The sequence below is a fragment of the Vigna unguiculata genome, chromosome 10 (genome assembly GCF_004118075.2).
Source record: "Vigna unguiculata cultivar IT97K-499-35 chromosome 10, ASM411807v1, whole genome shotgun sequence".
Classification (NCBI taxonomy): Eukaryota; Viridiplantae; Streptophyta; class Magnoliopsida; order Fabales; family Fabaceae; genus Vigna; species Vigna unguiculata.
In genome coordinates, this window is record NC_040288.1 from 24,213,142 (window position 1) to 24,236,439 (window position 23,298).

The 23,298-nt window shown below is 31.6% G+C and overlaps 1 protein-coding gene across 2 annotated transcripts; it reads right to left on the reverse strand.

The window, feature by feature from the left end:
* Nucleotides 1-471: 471 nt before the first annotated feature.
* Nucleotides 472-10,107, reverse strand: LOC114166847 (actin-related protein 2/3 complex subunit 4). 2 transcript variants are annotated; one of them, XM_028051710.1, is made up of 8 exons: nt 9,807-10,104; nt 9,662-9,727; nt 9,493-9,545; nt 9,248-9,275; nt 6,567-6,641; nt 2,338-2,442; nt 1,392-1,481; nt 472-878 (listed from the first exon to the last, which is right to left on the reverse strand). In XM_028051710.1, the coding sequence occupies exons 1-8, from the start codon at nt 9,807-9,809 to the stop codon at nt 789-791; spliced, it is 510 nt and encodes a 169-aa protein (XP_027907511.1). In that variant the 5' UTR covers nt 9,810-10,104; the 3' UTR covers nt 472-788. The 2 variants fall into 2 exon arrangements, with proteins under 2 accessions (XP_027907511.1, XP_027907512.1); XM_028051711.1 differs by lacking the exon at nt 6,567-6,641 and having other exon boundaries at nt 9,807-10,107.
* Between the last annotated feature and the right edge of the window lie 13,191 nt (nt 10,108-23,298).

Below are 23,298 nucleotides of genomic sequence, written 5' to 3' on the forward strand. Positions count from 1 at the left end.
AAACCTAACTAGGTCAATTGGCAAAGAAAAGTAGAGGAGAAATTTGATAAGAACTTTACAACAAATATTGCAGTCAACCAAAAAGAACACTATAAAGCCATAACAACTTGGAGCAAAAAAGTGTATTAGGAAGGAGTGGAAAAAAGAGAGGAAGAGAAAGACATTGAATCAAGTGAGGATAGAGAGAATAAAAATGATAGAAAATGAAAAAAAAAATATGAAAAGAGAGCAAGAAAAAAGTACAGAGAAAATTCTTCTATATCCTCTAGTACCATACAAGAAAGATAAGGAGAAACAATTTACTTAATTTATGGAGATAAAAAATTGGAAATCAATATTTCTTTCTCTAAAGCAATACAACAAATGGCTACATACGTAAGATTCTTGAAAGAGTTGTTTACAAAGAAAAGAAAGTACACAGAGGATGAGACTATTGAAATCCAAGGTAATTGCAGTGCGATGATTCAAAAGTTGCGGCCTCTAAAACTCAAAGATCCTGATAGTTTCACTGTGCAAAAGTTGAAAAGTGAATAGTAAAAATGAATGAAAAAAACTTAAGTGATAAATGTGCTAACTTATAGTAGCTTCAACTCGGAATGGCATGCAGGTTTGTCATAATTTTCTTTATATACTGTACTAAGCTCTACAAAATTTATTCTGCACTTCTGTTAAATATAATAAAACCACAGACCATTGGCTCATGGGGCAAAGCACTTGATAAGTGAAGTGAAACTAGACCTGCAGAGTACAATTTACATGGATTTGGCAATTCCAACTAGTCAAAAACATCAGATAAACTGCTTCAAAAATTCTGTAGCAACAAGCCTCCCCCGTGTGTTCACCGACATTTTGAGCTCACTTATCTCTTTATCAATGTCCTGTAATTTGAAGGCCATTATTATACTAAATTTCAAACAATTAACCATAACTAAAGTAGAAGAAACATTTATTTAATATTGACAATATCCTATATAAAAGCACAAAAGATCGATGAAAGTAGTCACTTTAAATGTCGGGAAGGTAATAGAAAGCAAGCAAAAACATCATCTTGCAGTTTCAAATTATCACTAAATCTTTTTAAGTCCACTATACCAAATACGAATCTGCCAGGAAAAGTCTGTAAGCAAATCATTTATACCTCGTTCGAAAGTTGATGTATAAGGTCTAGTATCTAATATTCAATAAAGAATATAAAAATGTTATTCTATTTATTATTTTTATTTTATTTCTGCATGTTATACTGTTCTTAGCACCAATTACCCTGGAGAATAATGTTCCGTAGAACCTTTGCAATGTTTTCATGGGTCATACGGTATCCCTAATTTAGATAATTGTTACAAGTCTTGTAAAAGAAATGCAAATCTAAATTATAGGGTCAACAAAATTCTTGCCTCCATAAATTGCACTATAAAATCAATGAGTTTGTGCTTTTGCATATCCTCACAGTGGTAATTTGTTATAAGGAAGCTAATGTCATATCCCTGCCAAGAGAAACAACAAGATGCATCAATGATCACTTACAAGTTACCAAGAAAAACGGAAGTATGTTAAAAAGAAATTGCCTTCTACCTAGTGAAAGGAAAAAATATTTAGTTAGAATCACTACCAGCATGAACAGAGTAAGCTGCCCCAACAATGCTGTGATTCTCAGAAATAATTATTCATACGAGGATTAAAATTTCTTTGGAGGGTAAATAATCCACCATACAATTTAAAAATCACTAATAAATAGACACTATGTATGCGGTATTTTTCAATACATAAATCAGTGCCAAAATATGAGAAGAAAAATTAAATGCAAGGATAGTTTTGCAAGTCCCGTTTTATGTCTGTAGAGGATTTCTTTCACCCTTTAAACCAAGCACTACCTTCGAAATGAATAACAAGTAACAGAATGTGGTATGCCTATTGCTTATGTCAAACTTTAGTAATAATGACAAGTCATCAATCAAAGCACAACCTTAGCATCATGCTGTTAAAATGTAATGTTCTTTTATTATTATTTGTTCCGTATGTACCCAACTTTAGGGTTGGGGTGGTATGTGCCTTGCCTTATTTTGTAACTGCTCTGTGTATATATACATATCAATAAAAAAGCACAACAGTGTAGGTTGAACACACTGCTCTGCTCCATCTCATTTATTAAAGTCATGCAATACACTATCTAGGAAACAACCTCAACAAATACTTCATTTCAAACATTCAATGAAACTCCACGCAACTAGACACTACATTATTCAATACGAAAATTTATCACCAGACACCATTGTCACCATTGTCAATTTAAAAGAAAATGAAAAGGAAAAGAAAACTAGCTTAATGCTAGTAGATACAAACCTGAACAGGCTTTCTCCTGAGTACTTGGAAAGCCTCAGCTCTCATTGATAAAAATCTAAGAAATTTCTTGGTCAGTATGTTTTCAAGTTCATCCGCCTGCTTAACCTGCAAAGGATGAGAAAGAATAAACTAGAACATGGAATTGGGGACAAATGATAATGAACATTGGTATATCCATGCGAATTTGATGCGTGAAAGCAAAATCTCAATATTAATTAAGAGAATCCAAGAAAGTTCAGATAACTAGGAAGACTGCACTATCTCAATATTAATTAATATTATTCATATATCCAATAAAAAATTATCTTTAAGACTCTTATTAGAGAACAATTGACCCTATTATGTGAATTTATTTCAGTGCAAAAATTTAGTGATAGCCTTTAAAATTCCTATTATTCACACACGCACACAAGGACTTCTAAATTATATGGTAGATACAACTAACAATATGAGGAAACAAATCACACCCATAACCTATCAAATATTATCAAAGTAAAGATGACAAGTCTACTCAGAAAAATATGACTGTAAGTTATAAAATAAAGTGGTATAACTTTTCTCAAAACATACACAACTTGTTCTGGCAAAACCCTATAACACAAGTTTGCATTGCTCATCATATATGGACCTCACAAATTGATATTTCTAAGATAGGCAGTCCTGACTCTAGAAGTAAAGGTATTGTTTTGAAATTTATGACATTTTTGGACTGGTGACAGTACAATAAAGTTTACGGCACAATTGTGCCGCACATCAATTTGTGCCACCATATCAGTGGTCCATCCAACCTCAGTGAAACCATTTTTTCTGTTATTATTCTCAAATTCTACTTACCTTCTCTATTTCCCATTTTAGTTATACCAAATTTCCAACACACTAATTAGAACATGTTTCAATATTCATTAGAGATACAGATTAGACAGTACATGAGTCTGAAGTTTTACACATTGTTGATTTGTTACATCAACAGCTAACCATGATAAGGAAAGCTTTAAAGAAGGAAGAAGCATAAAGAAAAATCACTAAGTTAATGAAAGATGTTTTGAGCACGAATGGACAGTCCATGTCTTAAAGAAACATCACAAATTTAGCAGACTTCAGTAAGGTAACTAAGCATTACGTCATCATTTTTAGGAATACGAGGCACAAGTTTACTGCACGATCGTTTACAACACAAACAATCAACTGATAACAAAGATAATTGCAAACGAATAAGAAAGAAAGAAATGACAGCATGAAGGAGACAAAAGATTACACCCTAAAAGCAATTGAAGTGTTAATGAACTTTAGTTTACATCCACAACAGAATTCACTATGAACAAATAGATTACAACTTTAGGTTTCTCTCACAGTGAACTCTCACTTTTACTTAATTGTTGTAACAACTTTAACTAACTGAACGAACTCTTTCATAAGTGACAGTATAAGTTCTCTATTTATAAGCAAAGTCAACTGCAATAACATTGTACACGTAACTCAATTGAAGTGTTAATAAGCTTCAATTTACATCCACGACATAATTCATTATAAACACAAAAATTACAATTCTTGGTTTCTCTCTCAGTCAACTTGTTAGGACACATGGAGAAGAGAAATTAGTTAAGATAGTTAGAATCAGTTACTTGAGGTGTTAGTTAGATATAAATAGGAAAGAAGGAGAGGAGAGGGGAAGGAAGTGAATTTTGTACATTGAGCTTTAGCTCTTTGTGAAGGGGAAACCCTTGGAGGAGAGAGTGCTCTCCTATTTTTTGTTCTTTTCGGTCTTTCAATAAAAAACCTTTATTTTCTTTCTCTTTTCAATTCTTGGTTCCTAATAAATTGATCTGGTGGATACATTGAAGGTGAGTCATGTGATATAAATCGCATCATGGCCCAAATGAAGAAAGACTAATGCACTACTTTGCGGCATTTTTTTTTTCTTTTAACTTATTAGTTTGTTTAAATAATGGCTCAATTCTTTGTAAAATTGGCTGACCAAATTATGTTTTGGTTTAATCAATGAATGGGCTTTAGTTTTGCTTTATTTTCAAGTTGTAATAAGGGCCTATTTGCCAACTTAAAAAACAACCTTTGGGAGACCAAGAGGATGCATAGCTAAATGTTTTTGGGTAACTTTTGGGCTGCCAAATTTGTAGTTACAATGAATCATTCAGTAGTGGGATCATTAATAGCTAAAGTGGGATGTAATTGCAATTTATGGGTCTTTTTGTAATTCCAGTGGTTAAAGCTTCTATTGAACTATTTTATCAATGAACACAAGTTGAGTTTTATTCAAAAAAATTAGAGTTGATCTCTTTTATTTTAGTGAAAGTGATCCTCCTATGTTCTTAAGTGATTCAATAACCTTTGGCTGTCTCAAAGGACTTTCCCCTCCTTTGTGTGTTGCCTCCCTTGGAAAGTGTGATTCTTTCCTTCCACCTTCCATATTCACATCTTCTTCTTTCACCCGAAATCAAATACTCACTTCTGTCCAGATTTATCTTATAGTCATAACTCTCGTTCCAATCGTCCAAAATTAGTGTTTCTTAAACCAAAATTGTATTTCAAAACGGAACATTTTACCCCGTTTTGGAATCATGCCAATTGGAGTTCTACAACCCAAGATATTGACGTTTTTACAATACTGGTCAGATTGGAACTTCCACCTCTTTCTAATCCACCTTTTCACTAAGTTTCCAAGTTTCCATAAGGTTCTAAACCTAAAGATCCTAATGCAGCCCTTGTGCAAATGGGGAACACATCATCATGGAAAGCAGAATCAGTGCTTGGGAGAAATGGTACAACGATCAAGAAAAAGTGAATGCAGAAGTGAAGATGGATTTGGCTATTATAAAAGATAAGCTGCAAGACATAAAGGAGATTAAAGAACTGCAGCAAGAAATCAAGAAAAGCAGTAAACTCTATGAAGGAAGAAAATATCTACATACTAGTAGATCAGATGAGGAGGGAGAAGAATTGTTGAGGTCTTAGGTTAAAACAATGGGTTAAAACAGTGGAGTTGGTGTCACAAGCAAATCAAACACCAGAAGATCAACTGCAGGGATATTTCTTTGCAGGGCTGCAATCTAACATTCAAAATCGGATGCCACAACAGGATCCAAAGGACTTGATTAGAGATATGCAAATTGCTCTAGATGTGGAAGAAGGGTCAGCAATGAAGAATCACACCCTCTGGAGTGAAGAAAAAACCAAAACATAAGTGAGATTTGTAACACAAAAAAATATTATGATGGAGGAAGAAGGGGATGCAACAATATAGAGAGTTGAAGGTGGAGATGCAGCCAAGCAAGATTTTTTCCCAAAATCAGATTTACGTAATATGAATAAAAATTCATTGTTGAACTTAGACTTTATAATGATTGGAACATCAATGAAATTGAAATTTTGGAATTCCAACTTACTGGGTTCAGAGTCTGTTATACAAAAACCACTCTCTTCACCACCACTAAAGCCTCCAGACCAGAATTTCCAGGCATTAGCCAGTGGGTTCCCTTCCTATGATAAGACAGTATGACAATACTATCAGGAAGGGTAGATAACACCTTGATAAAGATGAGCCATGGCATGGGATTAAGCTGCCACTGTTCCAACCTTGAGGACAAGGTTGATTTATGGAGAAGTGTATTGTTAGGACAAATGGAGAAGAGAAATTAGTTAAGATAGTTAGAATCAGTTACTTGAGGTGTTAGTTAGATATAAATAGGAAAGGAGAGGAGAGGGGAAGGAAGTGAATTTTGTACATTGAGCTTTAGTTCTTTGTGAAGGGGAAACCATTGAGGAGGGAGTGCTCTCCTATTTTTTCTTCTTTTCAGTCTTTTAATAGAAAACCTTTTTTTCTTTCTCTTTCCAATTCTTGGTTCCTAACAACTCTCGCTCTTAGTTAACAATTGTAACAACTTTAACAAACTAAATGAACTCTTATATAAGTGGCATTACAAGGTCCCTAATTATGAGAAAAACCAACCAGCCTAACATTGTACACGTGGTATAACTGAAGAAATAGGACTCGTCGACAATATGACACATTTGTTCATAAGCACCACCGACATAAGAAGCTCCAGTCTCATAGACACTATAGTAGACTAGATGTGAAACTAAGACTAGACAATGTTAGACAGTCTGTAAACCTTTTCACAGATTTTACTGAATCAATCTTCACAATCATGGGACAAGATTGAATTTTAACCATTTTACCAAAACATTAGTCTCACAAACAAGAAAAAATATACCTTGAGACTTATCCGCAATGAATTGATAGATGTTTCTATTAAGCACTTTTCAGCCTCATTTCGACATATCAAAACCTGTTACAACAAATGCACATATTTTTCCAATGAAGCATTGAAGCAAGAGTGATTATATTATTTAGGAACATATACTAAAACAAAAACCACTGAGCAAAAATTATCATCTACAAGATTCAATTTCATCCAAGTGAAGTATAGAATAACTTAGAAAGATATGGTAAAAGAAAACACTAAGATTAAGGCACCATTATCACGATAAGAGTCCGCTTAATTCTAACAAAGACAACTTGAAGCCACTTCCTATTTGTGTTGCTGATGAACATAATAAGAAAAGCAAATAACAGAAGACTTTAGATTCCAGAAATCTTAATATTAGTCTAGAAGAAAACTTGTTTTCATGCCCTTCCTTTCCACCAAAAATAGCGAAATCCTATAGAAGCAATCCTTGGTAATTCTCTTGTCCCCACTAATAGAAACCTCCTGAAAATTGCTTTTACTACTCATCTGCACTCTCATTTTCTTTACCACAAATGTATTTCCCTTATCTAAGTTATTGTCTAAATACTCAGTACCCTTTCCTTTCTCATCCCTCATCTCACACACGTCAGACTTTTGGCCCACTTGTATTTTCCTTTTATTATTTTTCCACGGATTGTGTATCCATCCTATCATAAAGATATTTTTTTGGACTTAATCTTCAAGTCTATAGGAATTTGAATATCAAAACTAGCCAATGTATCTTCCTCTGTTACATTTAAGAACAAGAAAGATAATAAAAGCCTATTTGTAAATGTAGCAACCTTGTCACCATCAGATCTTATATTGTTTGCGCTCAAAGAATGTTTCCTCCAATTTTTTCCATTATCAATAAAACAATAATTTCACTGTATGTTGTAGATCTTGGTGGTGTATTGAATATTTTCTAAGGTAGAAGGTATGGTTATAGATGTCTAAGAAGAAGATAGTCTGGTTATAGATGCCACAATAAATTATTTTGTGTACTGAACTCTTCTCTAAGGTAGAACGTTCCATGAGTAGACGGTCTGATGATGGAGATATAGACTGTCTAGTGACCAACAACCATTGCATATGTTTTAGTTAGGTATGTAGGATTTTGATTGTAGTTCTAAATAATTTGTAACTATTTTGTGTCCCCTTTGTAAAGGTGGATTGTATGTATCTGCAAGTGATGCAAACTAAACACTTATCTTGCATAATACATGAGACAATTTATTATTTTTCTAGATTTGTGTTTGTTCTTCTTTTCATCTTCCTTTGGTGTGATTCGCTATTCACATTGCAAAGTTCTTTCATTGATCTTAGACTCAATCCAGCACTTGATGCAAAACATGTACAATAGAATGCTAGACAATATTTCTAAATTTTAACTAAACCATTTGAGCTATCTTAAATCTAGTATCTACATGATACATCTCAACAATTTGTTTTCATCACCAAAAAAAAAAAAATTAATTAACCCACTTTCCCTTGGTGTTTTCATCTCATTTTCTTTAAATATAAAAAGGATCTCTAGCCATGCCCAACACAGCACAGAAAAAATATAAACTATTATCCCACAATATAAAGTAAAACATTTATTTCTTTTTAGTATGATTTAATCTTTTCTTTCTAAAAATAATTCTTTCATCCCACATCCTCCCCACCAAACAACCTTCTTTATGTTCATCTCTCTCTGTCCTTTGACTGCAAGTATTCATTTATGTTGCAGTTCCTTTTCCTGATTTTAGACAAGTCTTGTTTCATGTTATTTCTCTTTTAGATTAAATGTGCTTCAGAAACAAATCATAATATCTTCGTAATCTATTATAAATTAAATTAAGCCTCCATCTCAAGGAAAATGTTGAAATAGCGTATGTCTTGAAGTCGAGCACTCCATTCAATAAAGAAACACTTGGGTTCAGAGAATATAAAGCATGGTGCGTACATACTCTAGCATTCCTTCTAATAGGAATCTTAAAACAGTTCATCACAACACCATGAACTCATGTGTTGAAGCACAAACACAATCCTTCCAACTTGAGCCGACCTATCTGCACCAAATTTCTCAAACTACTTACTACCTCTGCAGAAACAGATGGTTCAGCCTCTCCAACCTATTGGTGGATGTGAATAAGAAATAAAGAAAAGGCATTTATAAGATCTTCCAACTTGTAAAAATCTATTAGCAACAAGTAACAAACTGATTGTGAAAATCACAAGGACCTTATAATTGCAAGGAAAAATCATAAGAAATGAATAAATTCCATAAAACACGAGTAAGAGCAGCAATGTTATCAAACAAAAGTTGATTTATGAAGTATTTGAAATTCCTCAAAAGCTAGACCCAACAATCCTAGATACCGTCCAATTTGAACTTTGAAAAAGGAATAGATTTCAGGACACAGATATAGAATACCGGTCTCACTCTAAACCGAAAGACCCAACCATGCATGAATTACCACTAGCCTAAGACCAAACCTCCTATGAACCTAACTTCTCTTTTCATCAACTTATCTGCTACAACAAAAAAGAAAAAGAAAGGCCATATATCATTTCGGCAATTCAACAACATAGTTAAATACCTCAAATCACGCCAATTACAGAGGAAACAAAACTTAAAACAGAAATTACTGCAGAATGATACGAAACGAGATGGAAATTACGGGATTGAGGAGGAGTTCGGGACTGGTCCTGCAAGTAAAACAACAAAATTCACAATCTAATCGCTTTGATTTTTATTTTTATTTTTTTGTCTTCTATATAAACATCGTGAAATCGTCGTATTATATTTCGAAAACAAAAATTATAATCTCAATTACATAATTATTTGTTTCGTTCGTTTTCTCTTACCGCTATCAATTAGATCAAGAGAGAGAGAGAGAGAGAGAGAGAGAGAGAGAGAACGTACTTGAGTTCAACCTCGGGCTTGTTATGCCTTTCGACTTCTTGACAGGGAAAGTTCTAGAAGCGTAGCGAAGAAGAAGAAGAAGAGAAGAAAAAACGTGATTGAAAAGAAAATGGATATACACATATACAGAGGGAGAGAGAAAGTGGCATTGAAGAGTGAGAGAAGGTACCTGGAGGCACATTGCGGCCTCTAGCGTGTTCCGAATGCAGATCAAGTATAGCCGTAACGTGCTCGCCTGAAACGCAAAACGGTGTGTTTAATTGAACTGGTATGAATTATACGATGATTGAAGGATTGTAAGAAGAAAAAAGTACCATGAATTGGGGTTTGGGTCTGAATCTGAGTTTGGAAATGAGTGATTATGGAAGAGTTGTAGTGGTGCGTGGAGTGTAAGAGAGGATTAAGAAAGTGATTGAATTGAAAGAAAGAAAAAGTGGGTAAATCAAAGCAACAAATGATAGTCCCTGCAGTGGGATCCCAGGAATTTCACCAACCACGCTTTTTCCCTTTACCGGATTCGCTTCAGTATGGTTTGGTGCCTTTGACGGATTGTGATTGACCCCAATACTAATAGAACATAGATTCATTCTCCTGCTTCCTCTGTAGCATTTTTAATTCTTTTCTTCTTCTTTTAATTTATTTTCCTTTAATTTCCATCTCCATGTTTAGTATTATATACACTTTTCTTTTTTTTTTACTTTATCTTTATTTCTCTTTTCACGTCTAAAAATGTAAAAAGTGAAATTTATATTTACCCTTTTTTTTAAGTAAACAAGCCAACTTTCAATTAAATTAAATGTGTGTTTGGTTTCATGTCAGATGGATCAGAATTAAATTGACTTTAGTGTATATGAAATCATTAAAATCAAATTCATAATTCTTTTTTAAAATTAATTTGTAATTAAAAATTTACATTCAAAGATAAGTCCTTGTTCGTAATCAATTTATTCATGTCAATTAATATTGATTTTGCCACGCTTATCCGAACATTCTCTGATCCTAAGTTTATCTTGCAATAAAGTCATTATTTTTAAACGTTTTTCAGAATAATATTTTTAATTTATGCAAGTGTTGAAGTAAAGTTAAAATAAATTACTTTTTAATAAACATCTGTCTTACTCCTTGTCAATCATTAAAAGGATTATTTTTAAAAGAATTCAATTTAAAAAAAAAAAAAAAAACATCCCCTTAAAATGGAAAATAAATATTTTTGTAAAGAAACAAAACCAGACATAAATTAAAGAAAAAAAAAACTTATCAGCTATAATATTTATAAATGGAAAACAACAACTATTTTAAAATAGTTTTCTCACTTTTCAGTGAGTGTATGGACAGAGAGTGATGAGTCTACGTCAATAATTTTTACAATTTTTTTAATTTAAATTCAAAATTTTATAATGATTATTTAGATGTATTTTGGTTTAATTACTTAGATGATACCCACTTTAGTAGAGGTATGTCAATCTCAGTGGCGGATCTTGAGCTAAAATTTTGGGATGCCAAAATTTTGGTTGAATTATTCTTTTGGATTATTTTTTTGTCCAAAAATATGATATTGATCCTCTAGATTTTTTAACCTCAAATTGGTCCTAAATTTTTAAAAATTGATACAATTTGTTCATTTTTGTTAAATTTTTTGAAGCGAAGTAAAGAGTTTTCATCAAAATTGACAATGAGATTGTGTTAGTCACATTAACAAAGAAAACAATCATTATTTATAACTTCAATTTTGATGAAAAAATCTTGATCCAATTCAAGAAATTTAACAAAAATAAGACCAAATTGCATTATTTTTTAAAAAATTGGAACCAAATTGAAACTAAAAAAACTAGATGATAAACTTGATATTTTTGAACTGAAATAAAAACCAAAAGAATAATCTCAAATCTTTTATATAAACTAGTAAAATATTGATTTATTTATTTATATGGCCCCCTATGTCATAACATAGGTTCGCTAACGGTTAAAAAAGTGTCAATTGCATCCCAACTTTTAACTTTTAAAAAAGTGTTTCAATTAGATCCCTTTCAGACGAAGTTGACTAATGCTGGTAATGACGTGCCACGTGTCAGTGTCAGGTCTCTATGTGTGACATGTGGCATTGTTCGTGTCGCGTGGCATTGCAATGCCTCGTGTCAGTGTCACTATTAGATGACATTGTGTTAATTTCGATTTAGTCCTCATATATGTCTTTTTGTTTTAATTTAGTATCTACTTATGTATATCTGATTCAATTTTGTCCCAATTTTTTTTAATAATTAAAATATTTTTATAATCCATTTTTTATAAGATTAAAACTAAATAAGTATACATATATTTACAAAATTAAGTACTAATATTTATATTGTTTCTCTCAATTTCATTCCAAATTTATTATTTGTATAAATGTTATAGTAATATTTTTTACTAAAAATAATTTTTTAACATATTACTTTATTAATTATTTTTTTATTAAATACTCATATTTTGTTAATTTTTTTTCTAAAATAGAACAATATTGTCTCTTCCTAATTTTAAACCAAAATTTCTACTTTAATAAATGTTATATATAGTTGTGATTATAACCATTTTAGAAATTTTGTATAAAAAAACTTATTTGGTGGGCTATTGAGTGATTGAATTATTGAGTATTAGATTTATATTATATTATATTATATTATATTATATTATATATATATATATATATATATATATATATATATATATATATTAAAACGGTTGTGTTTATTGTATATCTTTTTGAAATTTGAAACTTTAGTTTTGGAAGAGAAATTATCTTAGTTCTTAAATAAACTTTTAGTTCTTACATTTTGAATTTAGATCTGAAGTAATAATTTTTTATCGATTTTTTAATCTGATGAACTATTTCTACTCGTTAATAATAAATAATCACCATTTTTGTTTTTTTAATCTTTTCTAATTTCTTAATCTATTAGTAGAAAATTATCAACATGCATCTTACTAAAGTTAGATTTTTATCATTTTGTTATAATTTAAATTTGAAACTTTTATAATAAATAATTATATATATATATATTGCGATAATAAAATGTAAAAATTACCAATATAATAATGATAAAAGTAAAATATTATTAAATTATAAAAAGTAATTATGAAAATAAATATAAATAAATTTGCCAAAATTGTAGGTTTTTTTTTTTATTGTAAGTACTTATTTTAATATAAGAAAACAAATACATGAATCACCATGAATTCACTTTTGGTGCATTAGTTTGTCAAGTGATAGAAAATCACTAAATTATGAATTTGAGAATTGAATCACTGACATGAGTTCATTATTATCACTCGGATATTTACTCCAAAACTATGTAGACAAGTGCTTATGGATTCTCAAGATGTAGTTTAGATCTAATTTAGATATAATAAAATCAATTCAATTTATAATTTAGATCTATTTTAACTAGATCAATTAAATTTGATTTTTTTTTCAATTTAATGTAATGAGAGAATGGTCATCGAGGGATGTGAAAGGAGAAGTTGATAGTATTGTTATAATTTAGATTTTACAATATATTGTTATAAAAAATTGGATCTTCTGACTTATAAAGAAAATACTAAGAAAGTGTTAGAAAAATTCAAGATGTTGTTTGGAGAATATGCAAAGAACTTGTCTATCTCTTGTGGTTCTCTTTCCCGATCTCTTAAGGAATTCATCCTCATGTCTCAATCCAATATTGAAGAGAGTAAGACCAAAAGATAAAGGATTATTTTGATTTAGATTTTACAATGTATTGTTATAAAAAAATTGGATCTTCTAACTTATAAAGAAAATACTAAGAAAGTGTTAGAAAAGTTCAAGATGTTGTTTGGAGAATATGCAAAGAACTTGTCTTTCTCCTGTGGTTCTCTTTCCCGGTCTCTTAAGGAATTCATCTTCATGTCTTAATCCAATATTGAAGAAAGTAAGACCAAAAGATAAAGGATTATTTTGATTTAGATTTTACAATGTATTGTTATAAAAAATTGGATCTTCTAGCTTATAAAGAAAATACTAAGAAAGTGTTAGAAAAGTTCAAGATGTTGTTTGGAGAATATGCAAAGAACTTGTCTATCTCTTATGGTTCTCTTTCCTGATCTCTTAAGGAATTCATCTTCATGTCTCAATCCAATATTGAAGAGAGTAAGACCAAAAGATAAAGGATTATTTCAGTAAGTATTCATTATTTTCATTTTATCTTGTTTTGTTTTGATAATTAATATGTAATACATTGTAGGATTTTAAAATGTATCAAAATGAATCAAAATCTATAATTGGCAAGAGCCGTGTAGATGTTTACCTAGATGAACCAACAATAGATGATGAAGAAAGTGAATATTTTTATGTACTCAAATATTGGAAGACTAATGAGAAAAACTTCCTTTTGTTGTCTATAATGGCTTGAGATGTGCTTAGTATTCCCATTACTATTTTGCCATCAGAGTAAGTTTTTAGTAAAGGTGGACGTGTGCTTTCCAAATATAGAAGCTCTATTCTTTCTGATCATGTGCAAATGTTGATTTGTCCCCATTTAAAGTTTTTATACATGGATAAGAGGTTGTAAAAAGTTCATTTGACTTTCTATTCTTTCACTGAATAAATGTTTTTTGTTTTGTCCCTAGAAAATGAGATGTGGAAGCTAATTGAGTGAAAGAAGGGGAAAGGGAAAAAATATTTTGTTGGATTGGTGAGTATAAAATTGTAGCATGATTTTGCGTGGACAAAATTTCTAATATTTTTGTTGTGTTTTTTTGGTATAAGCTTTGTAACTTCAACTTTTAGGTAAGGGTCCAACCAATTCATTTACATTGTGGATGCCAATGATTAAACTTTAGACTGCTTGTAGCAATATCTAAACTTGATTCAAGCACTATAAGAAATATGTAGATTAGTGAAGGAGTCATCCCTAGCTAATCCATCACTGATCCCATGCAAACCCATTTAACGAAGGACTAGCGAGGAAATAACAAGGATACTTAAGTGTAGCTAAATTATAGGTAGCTAAGTAGTTAGGGAACTACTTTGTAGCTAATCCCTATCAAACTAGTTGTAACAAATCCCTAACTAATCCCTAGCAAAATGTTTGTAGCAAATCCCTAATTAATCCCTAACAAACTAGTTGTAGCAAATCCCTTGCTAATCCCTAGCAAAATTTTTGTAGCAAATCCCTAACAAAGTTTTTCTAGCAAATCCCTAGCAAAATGTTTGTAGCAAATCCTTAGCAAACTACTTGTAGCAAAACCCTAACTTATCCCTAACAAATTAGTTGTAGCAAATCCCTCACTAATCCCTGGCAAAATGTTTGTAGAAAATCCCTAGCTAAACCCTCGTTAATCCCTCACCAATTATAATACAAGCCAAAATATTTCACGCTCTTATTATTTTTGTACCTTATAAAATGAATTTAATTATCAATATTACGTAAAAGTATAATAAATCTTGTCAACTAATTTATATGATACATGTCAAATTTTACCACATTTAAAATAGTGAAAGTCAAGAACATAATGAAAGTTTTTAAGCATCACAAATAGAACAATTGCTAACATACATGATTAAAATTAAAACAAAACAAAAAATCATCTTCATATTTTGTTCTCCTCGTGTTTCTTAACTGATGGTGGTGATGATATCTTTAATGCAGGAAATATTTTTCTTGAAAAACTCTATATGTATTTCCATTTGTGTATGCATTTGTTGTTGTAAAAGTGTTTGCATTTTCACTTGTGATAGCATTGTGCCTACATTTGTGCTTGGAATTGAGCTTGAAATTGTGCATGCATATCTGCTTGTGCTTTTAGTTGAGCTTGCATATGTTGTGCATGTGCCTGTATTTGTGCTTGTGATGTGATCCCATTAAGGCTCATAGCCTGGGTCATTGGCTAGGCCCATTCTTTTTAATTTCTTTTATTTTCTTTATTTTTAATTAAATAAAACTTGTTCTAATTGGGTTTGTTTGCTAAATGCAGCCTTTTGTTTCGAAGTTGCCCATTGATATCGGGCCTGCGGCCCAATTCAACACACCAACGCGAACAACATTTTTCTTGAAAGTGGCATCTTGAAGCCACGCTGCGTTGGGCCACTCCAGAATTGCAGCCAACATCTTTCTTTCCAAATTGAAGCCACGCGTGCATCTTTGTTTCCGCTGAAGCACGATCTCGGCCTACGCCTCCACATCACTCACAAATGCTGCTATCCTACCAGCACGTATTGGGCTTCCAGCCCAATTCCTTCAGCAATTCCTTCAACGTCTGCAGCGAAGCCCATAACATTTCACGCGTGGAGAGCTGTTGCTAGGGTTTCTTCGCACACCTCCAATGATTCCGCATGACCAACAACACCAACACGCGTAACCCATTCTTTCTTCAAGCTTTCCGCTAGGGTTCTCCCACTCTTTGCCTCAAGCCTTGATCACGTCGCTGTTAGGGTTAGGCTCACGCAAACTCTTCCTTCACGCGAGTTCGCTCGCTTCATGCATCCACCTTAGGGTTAGTGCGGGTTCATGTTTTCCCATTTTCTGGCCGTTAGGATATGTGTTAGACGACATCCATTTTGCTTCTCTTCCATTTTCTTTCTGGTTGCCATTCGTTCTATAAAATGGCAAGCCATCTTAATGTAAAAGCTAGCTTTGATGAATGATATTTTCAGTAGAGATCACTCCCCCATTCATCAGCTCACCCTAAACCCTAGGTTAGGTCCTTACCTACTCGGGTTGCCCCAAACTAGTGAGAAACCAGAGCGAACCGAGCGTAATCTTCATCTTCTAGTATTTCCACTGTGTTTCCCTTGCCTTCCGCGAGGTTCAATCGGTAGAACACCGATTGGAAGAGGTTTTCCGGCAAGTACCGCGACAGAGGAGCCTCACCAGCTTGTAACTCTATTTGTAGTTGCTTTTGAGATTATGTCTATAGATGTAACTATTGCTGCATTTGAGACATTTGTGTAGCTATTGTAGTGATTTTTTCTGTTGGAGGTGCATGATTTGAGTTTGTGGAAGGACCTACAACTGATGAAGATTAATCATTCACATTAAAGAGGGCAAGATCCAAGTTATGACCAATACCGTGAATTCTACCTTTCTTATTTTCACCTCCCACCTTCACCCATACTTTAGAATCAACTTTAGGATGCTTTCATACATCTTCTCCATACTTTTCTACCATAGCACTTTCATATGATTCCTATATAATAAATTAATCACTTTGTAAGATAAGATTAAATAACTAAATAAATATTATCTTTAAAACATGTATTCTTACAATGAAATTTGTTGCTTTATTGGAGACATATTGACCATTTTTTCTTTTATGAACTTTTGTACAGTTCACCATAAGAAACAGAATCATTGTGCTTCGTCTCTTGTAAAATAATATATAATTCTATAGAATCAATGCTATCAAAATCCAAATGTATATCAAAATTTACAATAAGTATGTTAATGTATATGATTAATGCACTAATGATATCCACCAAGTATTATTATAGAGTTATAAATATTACTAAAAAATGAGAAAATGAATACCATCTTTTTCAAGTGTTGTCCAAAGTTTATTGACCATCTAGTGTGCACCATAACTTCTGGTTTTGCTGCCCTATTGTTTTTACTAGAGATGCCAAAATGAGTTTCAACCCGTGAGCCAACCCAGCTCACCACGGGTTCGAGCCGGGTTGGGTTGAGAAAAATTCAACTTTTTCAAAAGTGGGTTGAACTCAACCCGGCTCACTTAACCCACGGGTTAAACGGGTTCGAGCCGGTTGAAGGTGGGTTGGCCCACTTAACCCACCAACAATTTTTTACGATTTTTTTTAATTTTTTTAAATTTTCTTTTAATTTTTTTTAATAATTATTTACTATTCCTATTATATTTGTTCACAATTTCATATTTTTAAATGCTAGAATGTTGCTTAATTATATTTGAATAGTTTAAATGTTTAATTAATTTGATTGTCAAGTTATATATATGTTGATACTTTAATCTTTAACTATAATCTTTATAGTAAATTACTCAAGTAACCGTCTTATAAACATTTTTTTCTAAATTAGCATGAAAAAAATATATAGATTTTTTATTTATATTTTGTTGAATAGCATGACAGAAAATTTGTAATATTAGCCATGCTTCCTCAGACTAATGGATACTTTCTTGGAAATAATTCTTCATATATTGGTGGTGAGCATGATCAAAATATTGGTTCTTGATTTTATTATGATTGTCATTTCATGGGTTACTTAAAAATTTATTTAAATATTTGAATACTAAAAAAAATAAATAAATAATTTTTTTAGGTGGGTTGGTGAGCCAACCCACTTAACCCACCAACCCGTGGTGGGTTGAGCCGGGTTACAGAATTTCTGGCTCACCAGAAAGTGAGCCGGGTTGGATTCACTCATTTTCAACCCGGCTCGTGGTGAGCCAACCCATGTGAGCTTGGTTGGCCCACTTTGACATGTCTAGTTTTTACTAATAGTAGATTTCTTTTCCCACTATCTTGTCTTCCATATGTCAATTAAAGCGTCCCACATCTCAATCCTTATTGAGGTGACCCCAACAAGCCCAAGCTCAAGTGCATCAACAAGCCCAAGCCCATATCAAGGCCCAATCACTAGAAGCATGATGAGAAAGATTCACATGGGTCTTTCACAAGATGATCAAGTCAATTATGGACTTTTTACATTATTCACATGGGCTAAAGAAATCTCTAAAATATGAGTTGATACATGAAGGAAGTAGTTTAGATTTAAATTAGGCCATTGTTTAGGCTTTGCTTTCAATAAAAAGCTAGAACACTGTTGGATCAATTAGGCCGAGCCCAATTTACTATCTTTGGCCGAGAATGGATTTCTCTACACTTGGAGGCAAGCAAGCTAAGCATGAGCAAAGCAAGGAGAATGTGATGGTAGCATAGAGCGTGTGACTTTGGCAAGGAGAGTGTGACATGCCACTTGGCATCATCAAGGCTCATCTCCTACATCACATGGTCTCCAATCAAGCTTCTCCTCCAAGCTACATTTGCATTACATCTTTGTTGTATTTTCTTCTCATTTAGTCGGCTATGTTGCCTATAAATAGAGCCATTCAACTATTGTAATGGTTACTCTTGAATTACTAATAGATGTTAGTGTTGAGATCACTCCACACTTCTATTAATTTGAGAGCATACATGATTATCCTTCTCCTTTATCTCCTCTAGCCACCTTCCATACCATCGCACCACTTCTACTCTTCATCTTCACCAAAAACCTCCATTGCCGAGAGTACTCATAGTTTTATTGTCATTTTTGCTGCACTTAATCTTCTTCTTGCTGTCTTCCATGGATTTCCTTTCACTTCTCCATCAAGGACGTCCATCACTTATTCCATGTAAGCTATTGGCACATTTAATTTTTTTAAATAAATAATCAAACTAAAAGTATTAATAAAAAACATAACATTAAAGAATAGTTTAAAATTTAGTTTAACATATTTATATTTTTATTTAAACTTTTAAAATTAAATTAAAATTTAAAAAAGTAAGTTTTCAAAGTAGGCAATGGTAATGACTAATAAATGAAGAAGACGAGGAATGCATAATTATTAATAAAATACATGTAAAATATAAGATATTAAAGAGAATAGGAGCATATAACTTAATTTAATTTAATTTTCACAATGCGAAGTATAGAAGAAGTGAGAATGTTCCTTGTAATACTACATGGCCATTTTCCGCGTCGCAAAAGAGATATTTATAGAGATAACCACTTTGGCTTTGGCGCCTATCTTTTTCTCTTCTAAGAAATAACACTTAAACCACCTCTTTCTCTCTTTAGGTTACTCTCATACTTTTTCACCAATCACACACATGAACTATTTTAAATTATAAGATGATATCATAGTCTATTGTATGTTTAGGTTACGTTATTTTGGTAGTACCTTGGTTTTAGGTTTTTATCTTCATCAATTTGAATGGCTCACATTTGATAACAATGCCATTTTTATTATAAATAAGCTTCAGTTCCTATAATAATGTAGGTTGTAGAATCTAATGTGAGAAGAAACTAAAGGTGCTTAAAGATGAGGTTCATGCAGTTGAGTTAGAGCTGAAGAGGTTGTGATTTTACTTGTATGGTTTCTCAAATTTGTGTTTTACTTGAGATTTGGGGTTCTAGTTCTTAAGTATCCTCTGTCATTTCAGATTGAAAAAATAATATGCTTCTTTAATGGAGAGCATACGTAGGCTAAATGATGAAATCCAAAAGATTGTGTTTCTTTTAGATTATCTTTTATGGTTGTTGGTTGATCTTGTTTGTAGTCATTCTGATTATTTTTAGTTATTATTAATTTTGTAAATATGTTTTTCCTCTCATAAAAATGAATGGCCAGATTACTTGATGTTTCTTACATTTTAGTTTTTAGTTGCATTTCATAGTTTTGGCTGAAGCTATTGTTTTCTTAGTCCCTCCATTCATATTGTTGTGGTATCTTCTAGTTGTGTATATGTGGAAACTCTAGCATAAATATGTATTTGTATGAAGACAATATTGTGTCTAATGATTCTCTAATGCCTATGTTTGATGGCTATCTAACTTAAAGAATGTGCAGGTCTTCATAACAAAGATCAAGTTTTATTGAAAGTTGTGCTGGTAATCAACTTGGAGGTAAAAGATAACTATAAAGAAGCAACTATGGGAGCTAAGCATACTTTGGATCTTTGTCAGGAGGTTTGTATCTCATGCAACCCATCCACATTCTCTATTGATGGCAAAATTCAAGTTTTGTATATGAATTTATATGTTTTAAAATGGAGATGACTTTTTCTTGTTCAGTTTCTTTTCAATGTTTCATTGCTTACTGTGTACGTATTTTGTGCAAAGATTGAAAAAGCTTAATCATGGAAGGAATCAATTGATGAAATTATTACTATTTTTGAGGATAAGCATCAGAGGAAGCTTTTGTACAGTGTCTCCTTCTACTAGAATATTGTAGGCTCCCTAGAAAAAGAAGTGTTACTCATTGATTTCAGAATACCACTAGTGCAAAACCTCATGAAAATAATGAATCATGCTAAGAACATTAACTTCTCTATTTCTCAGAATCAAGTATAGGAACCAATCTCTTTGTTTTTCAATCATGTTACTCTCATTGTGATATATAAATCAAAATATGGTAAGAGTAATTTGAAAACAACAAACATAAAAAACACAATTAAGAAGACCAAGTCACATTTTAGGCAAATTCTATATTTGCATATTGATAAAATAAGTAGTATTTTGTTTTGTCTGCAACAAATAATAATCTCATGGTTTAAAATGAATAATTTTCTTTTATATCTTAGTATTTGACCAAGTTGCTAAATGACATTTAGATGTTTAAAAATCCACTATTATTAGAGATAAATTTTTCGTAACATGAGATATAAAGCTAATCAAAACAAAAATCTATTTTCAACATTGAACATTTAGTTAGACTCTAACCTCTAACAAGTGATGAAAAGATGAGTTGGCAGAGCAACTAATTGATCAATCAATCACTCCAAACAATCGTTTCGATAAAACTAAACTTGAACTCGATGATGTCGCTGCAACCTCCCCAACCCGGTTCTCTTCAAAATAGTTAATACATTAGGAAACTTCATTCTCCAAACCAACTTTGAAGAAGGTGAACTAGAAATAACAAAGACCGAGGTAATCAACCTGGTTTAGGAACTAAACTTGACGTCGTTGCAACCTCTCCATGCTTATGCGCTTCTCAACACTATCTCCACACTGAAATCAAAACCTTAATGTTCGCACTTCCTCATTATACGAACTCCGACAAGCTTTGGTGTCTTCAGTGCGAGCTTCTAGTGCCTGCGAGTCTCCGAAAGTTCAGCCAAAGGAGGTGGGGTGATCTTCAAAGGCTTTGTTCGAACTCAGAAGGGTTTCGAACAATAACATAAATGTCTGAAACAATTCAATTAATTTTAAGGTTTCATAAGATTAAAGTTTACGTTTTATGTTTTTTATTTGTTGATTTTTTAGATTACATTAAAATCATTCTCTTTTATTTGCTTTGCATTATTTATGTGTGTACATATAAAATAATTATATATTAATATCAATAATTATTTTTTAACAAATTAATTCTTATAATATAAATATTTAAATTTTAAATGAATTTTAATTATATAATTAAATTAAGTTAAATATTCATATTTTATAAATAAAATACATACATACAATTTCTTTTTATTTATGTATCATAAATAATTTATTTCATATTTAAAATGTTTTAAAAAGATAAGCATATAAAACAAATTATACCATAAATATAATAATATATATAATAATATGTAACAATATAAATTAATTAATAATCCTTAACTAATTAGCTGCAACTTAGCTATCATTATGTTGTGTTTATTCGCTAACTAATTAGTTACAACTTAGCTACCATATTATGTTCTGTCTAATCTCTCATTGATTAACTACAACTTAGTTACAATATTAGTTTGTCGCTAATTCTTCACTAATTAGCGACAAATCAGTGAGCAATATTTTACCTCGCAAATCAGCAAATTTCTTGTAGTGAAAAATTCATTTAAGACATTCAAATATTTTATCAAGGAGACAAGATGATTTGTGATTTTGTTTTCATATATTTTACCAAATTGATAACTCTACAAATTATTGAAATTAATCCATCTATACAAATCAAAACAAACAGGTTAGGCGTATTTCTTCCGCAAGCTTCGTCATAGCCTAAAACAACATTGAAGTCCCCTAGTTAGATCCATAAACACCAACAACATTAAGAACAATACCAAACACAAAAATATTTATTGAAATATATTGTGAAATATTTTTAAGATTACTATAGTTAGGATTCTTACTAGTAAGACACCATAACCTAAAAATATTATTAGAATTAGTAGAAGCATAAGAGACAACTTGCAATTTAAAATTAATTTTTTCAAAATTAAATTTTTTGAAATGAGTTATTGAAAACTTTAAATATATATTCACCATTGATTTATATAACTTTGTATTCGGTGTAGCATTAAATAATAATTCTATAAAAGCATGTTTGACATATTTTGTTTTCGGTTGTGTTAAATAACATATTATGAAATTCACGTCTTATATCCAAGAACCGACCCTTTTACAACTAAACGGTTGAGTGAACCGATTCACTATTTGAAGGTTTAATTATTTGATTTTGATTCAAACGGTATGACTAAAATTGTTATAACAATTTAACAATATTAACAATATGGCAAGATCATAATTCTATTACGTTAAAAACTAAAATAAAATGTAATTGTATAAGATTTTAGTATTTAAAATATATAAAAAATTAAAATAAGCACATGTAAATATGGTAATGATATTTTGCTCACTTTTAACTCACTACTCTAATCATTCTTAGATCATCACGTTACTTCACTAAAAGAAAATCAAGATACATAATTCAAAGGTAATCAGAGTGGTTGTTAGATTAAAATATCATTACCATATTACCAAACTATGATAAGCTAACGAAAGATAAAATCCTATTCAAAGGCCTTGAGTGAGTGATTCTCCAGTACTTTACATCCTTACTTTTCTTCTTACACCTCCATAATTATGAAGATTCCAACTTTATCCTTTCTGGATTACACAGTTAGGAAGTAAAAATTATCTTCCAAGAAACTTCTAGATAATAAAATGCGAAAGTCAAAGTAAATTCTGAATTTTATATTCCGGAAGCCATGTGAAACATGTTCTCTGTACGTCCTCCTCGTTGTCGGAGTTCCTCATGGCCACACTTTGTGGCTTGTCTGGTTTGTAGCATTAGCCCCCACTTTGCAAG

Bases quoted from the DNA above. Each gene is read 5' to 3' on its own strand.
- LOC114166847 (XM_028051710.1), bottom strand. The intron at 9,546-9,661 runs GTACCTTCTCTC...CTACGCTTCTAG, and splicing joins AGGCCGCAATGTGCCTCCAG to AACTTTCCCTGTCAAGAAGT. The intron at 2,443-6,566 runs GTATATTTTTTC...CATCCTTTGCAG, and splicing joins CATTGCGGATAAGTCTCAAG to GTTAAGCAGGCGGATGAACT.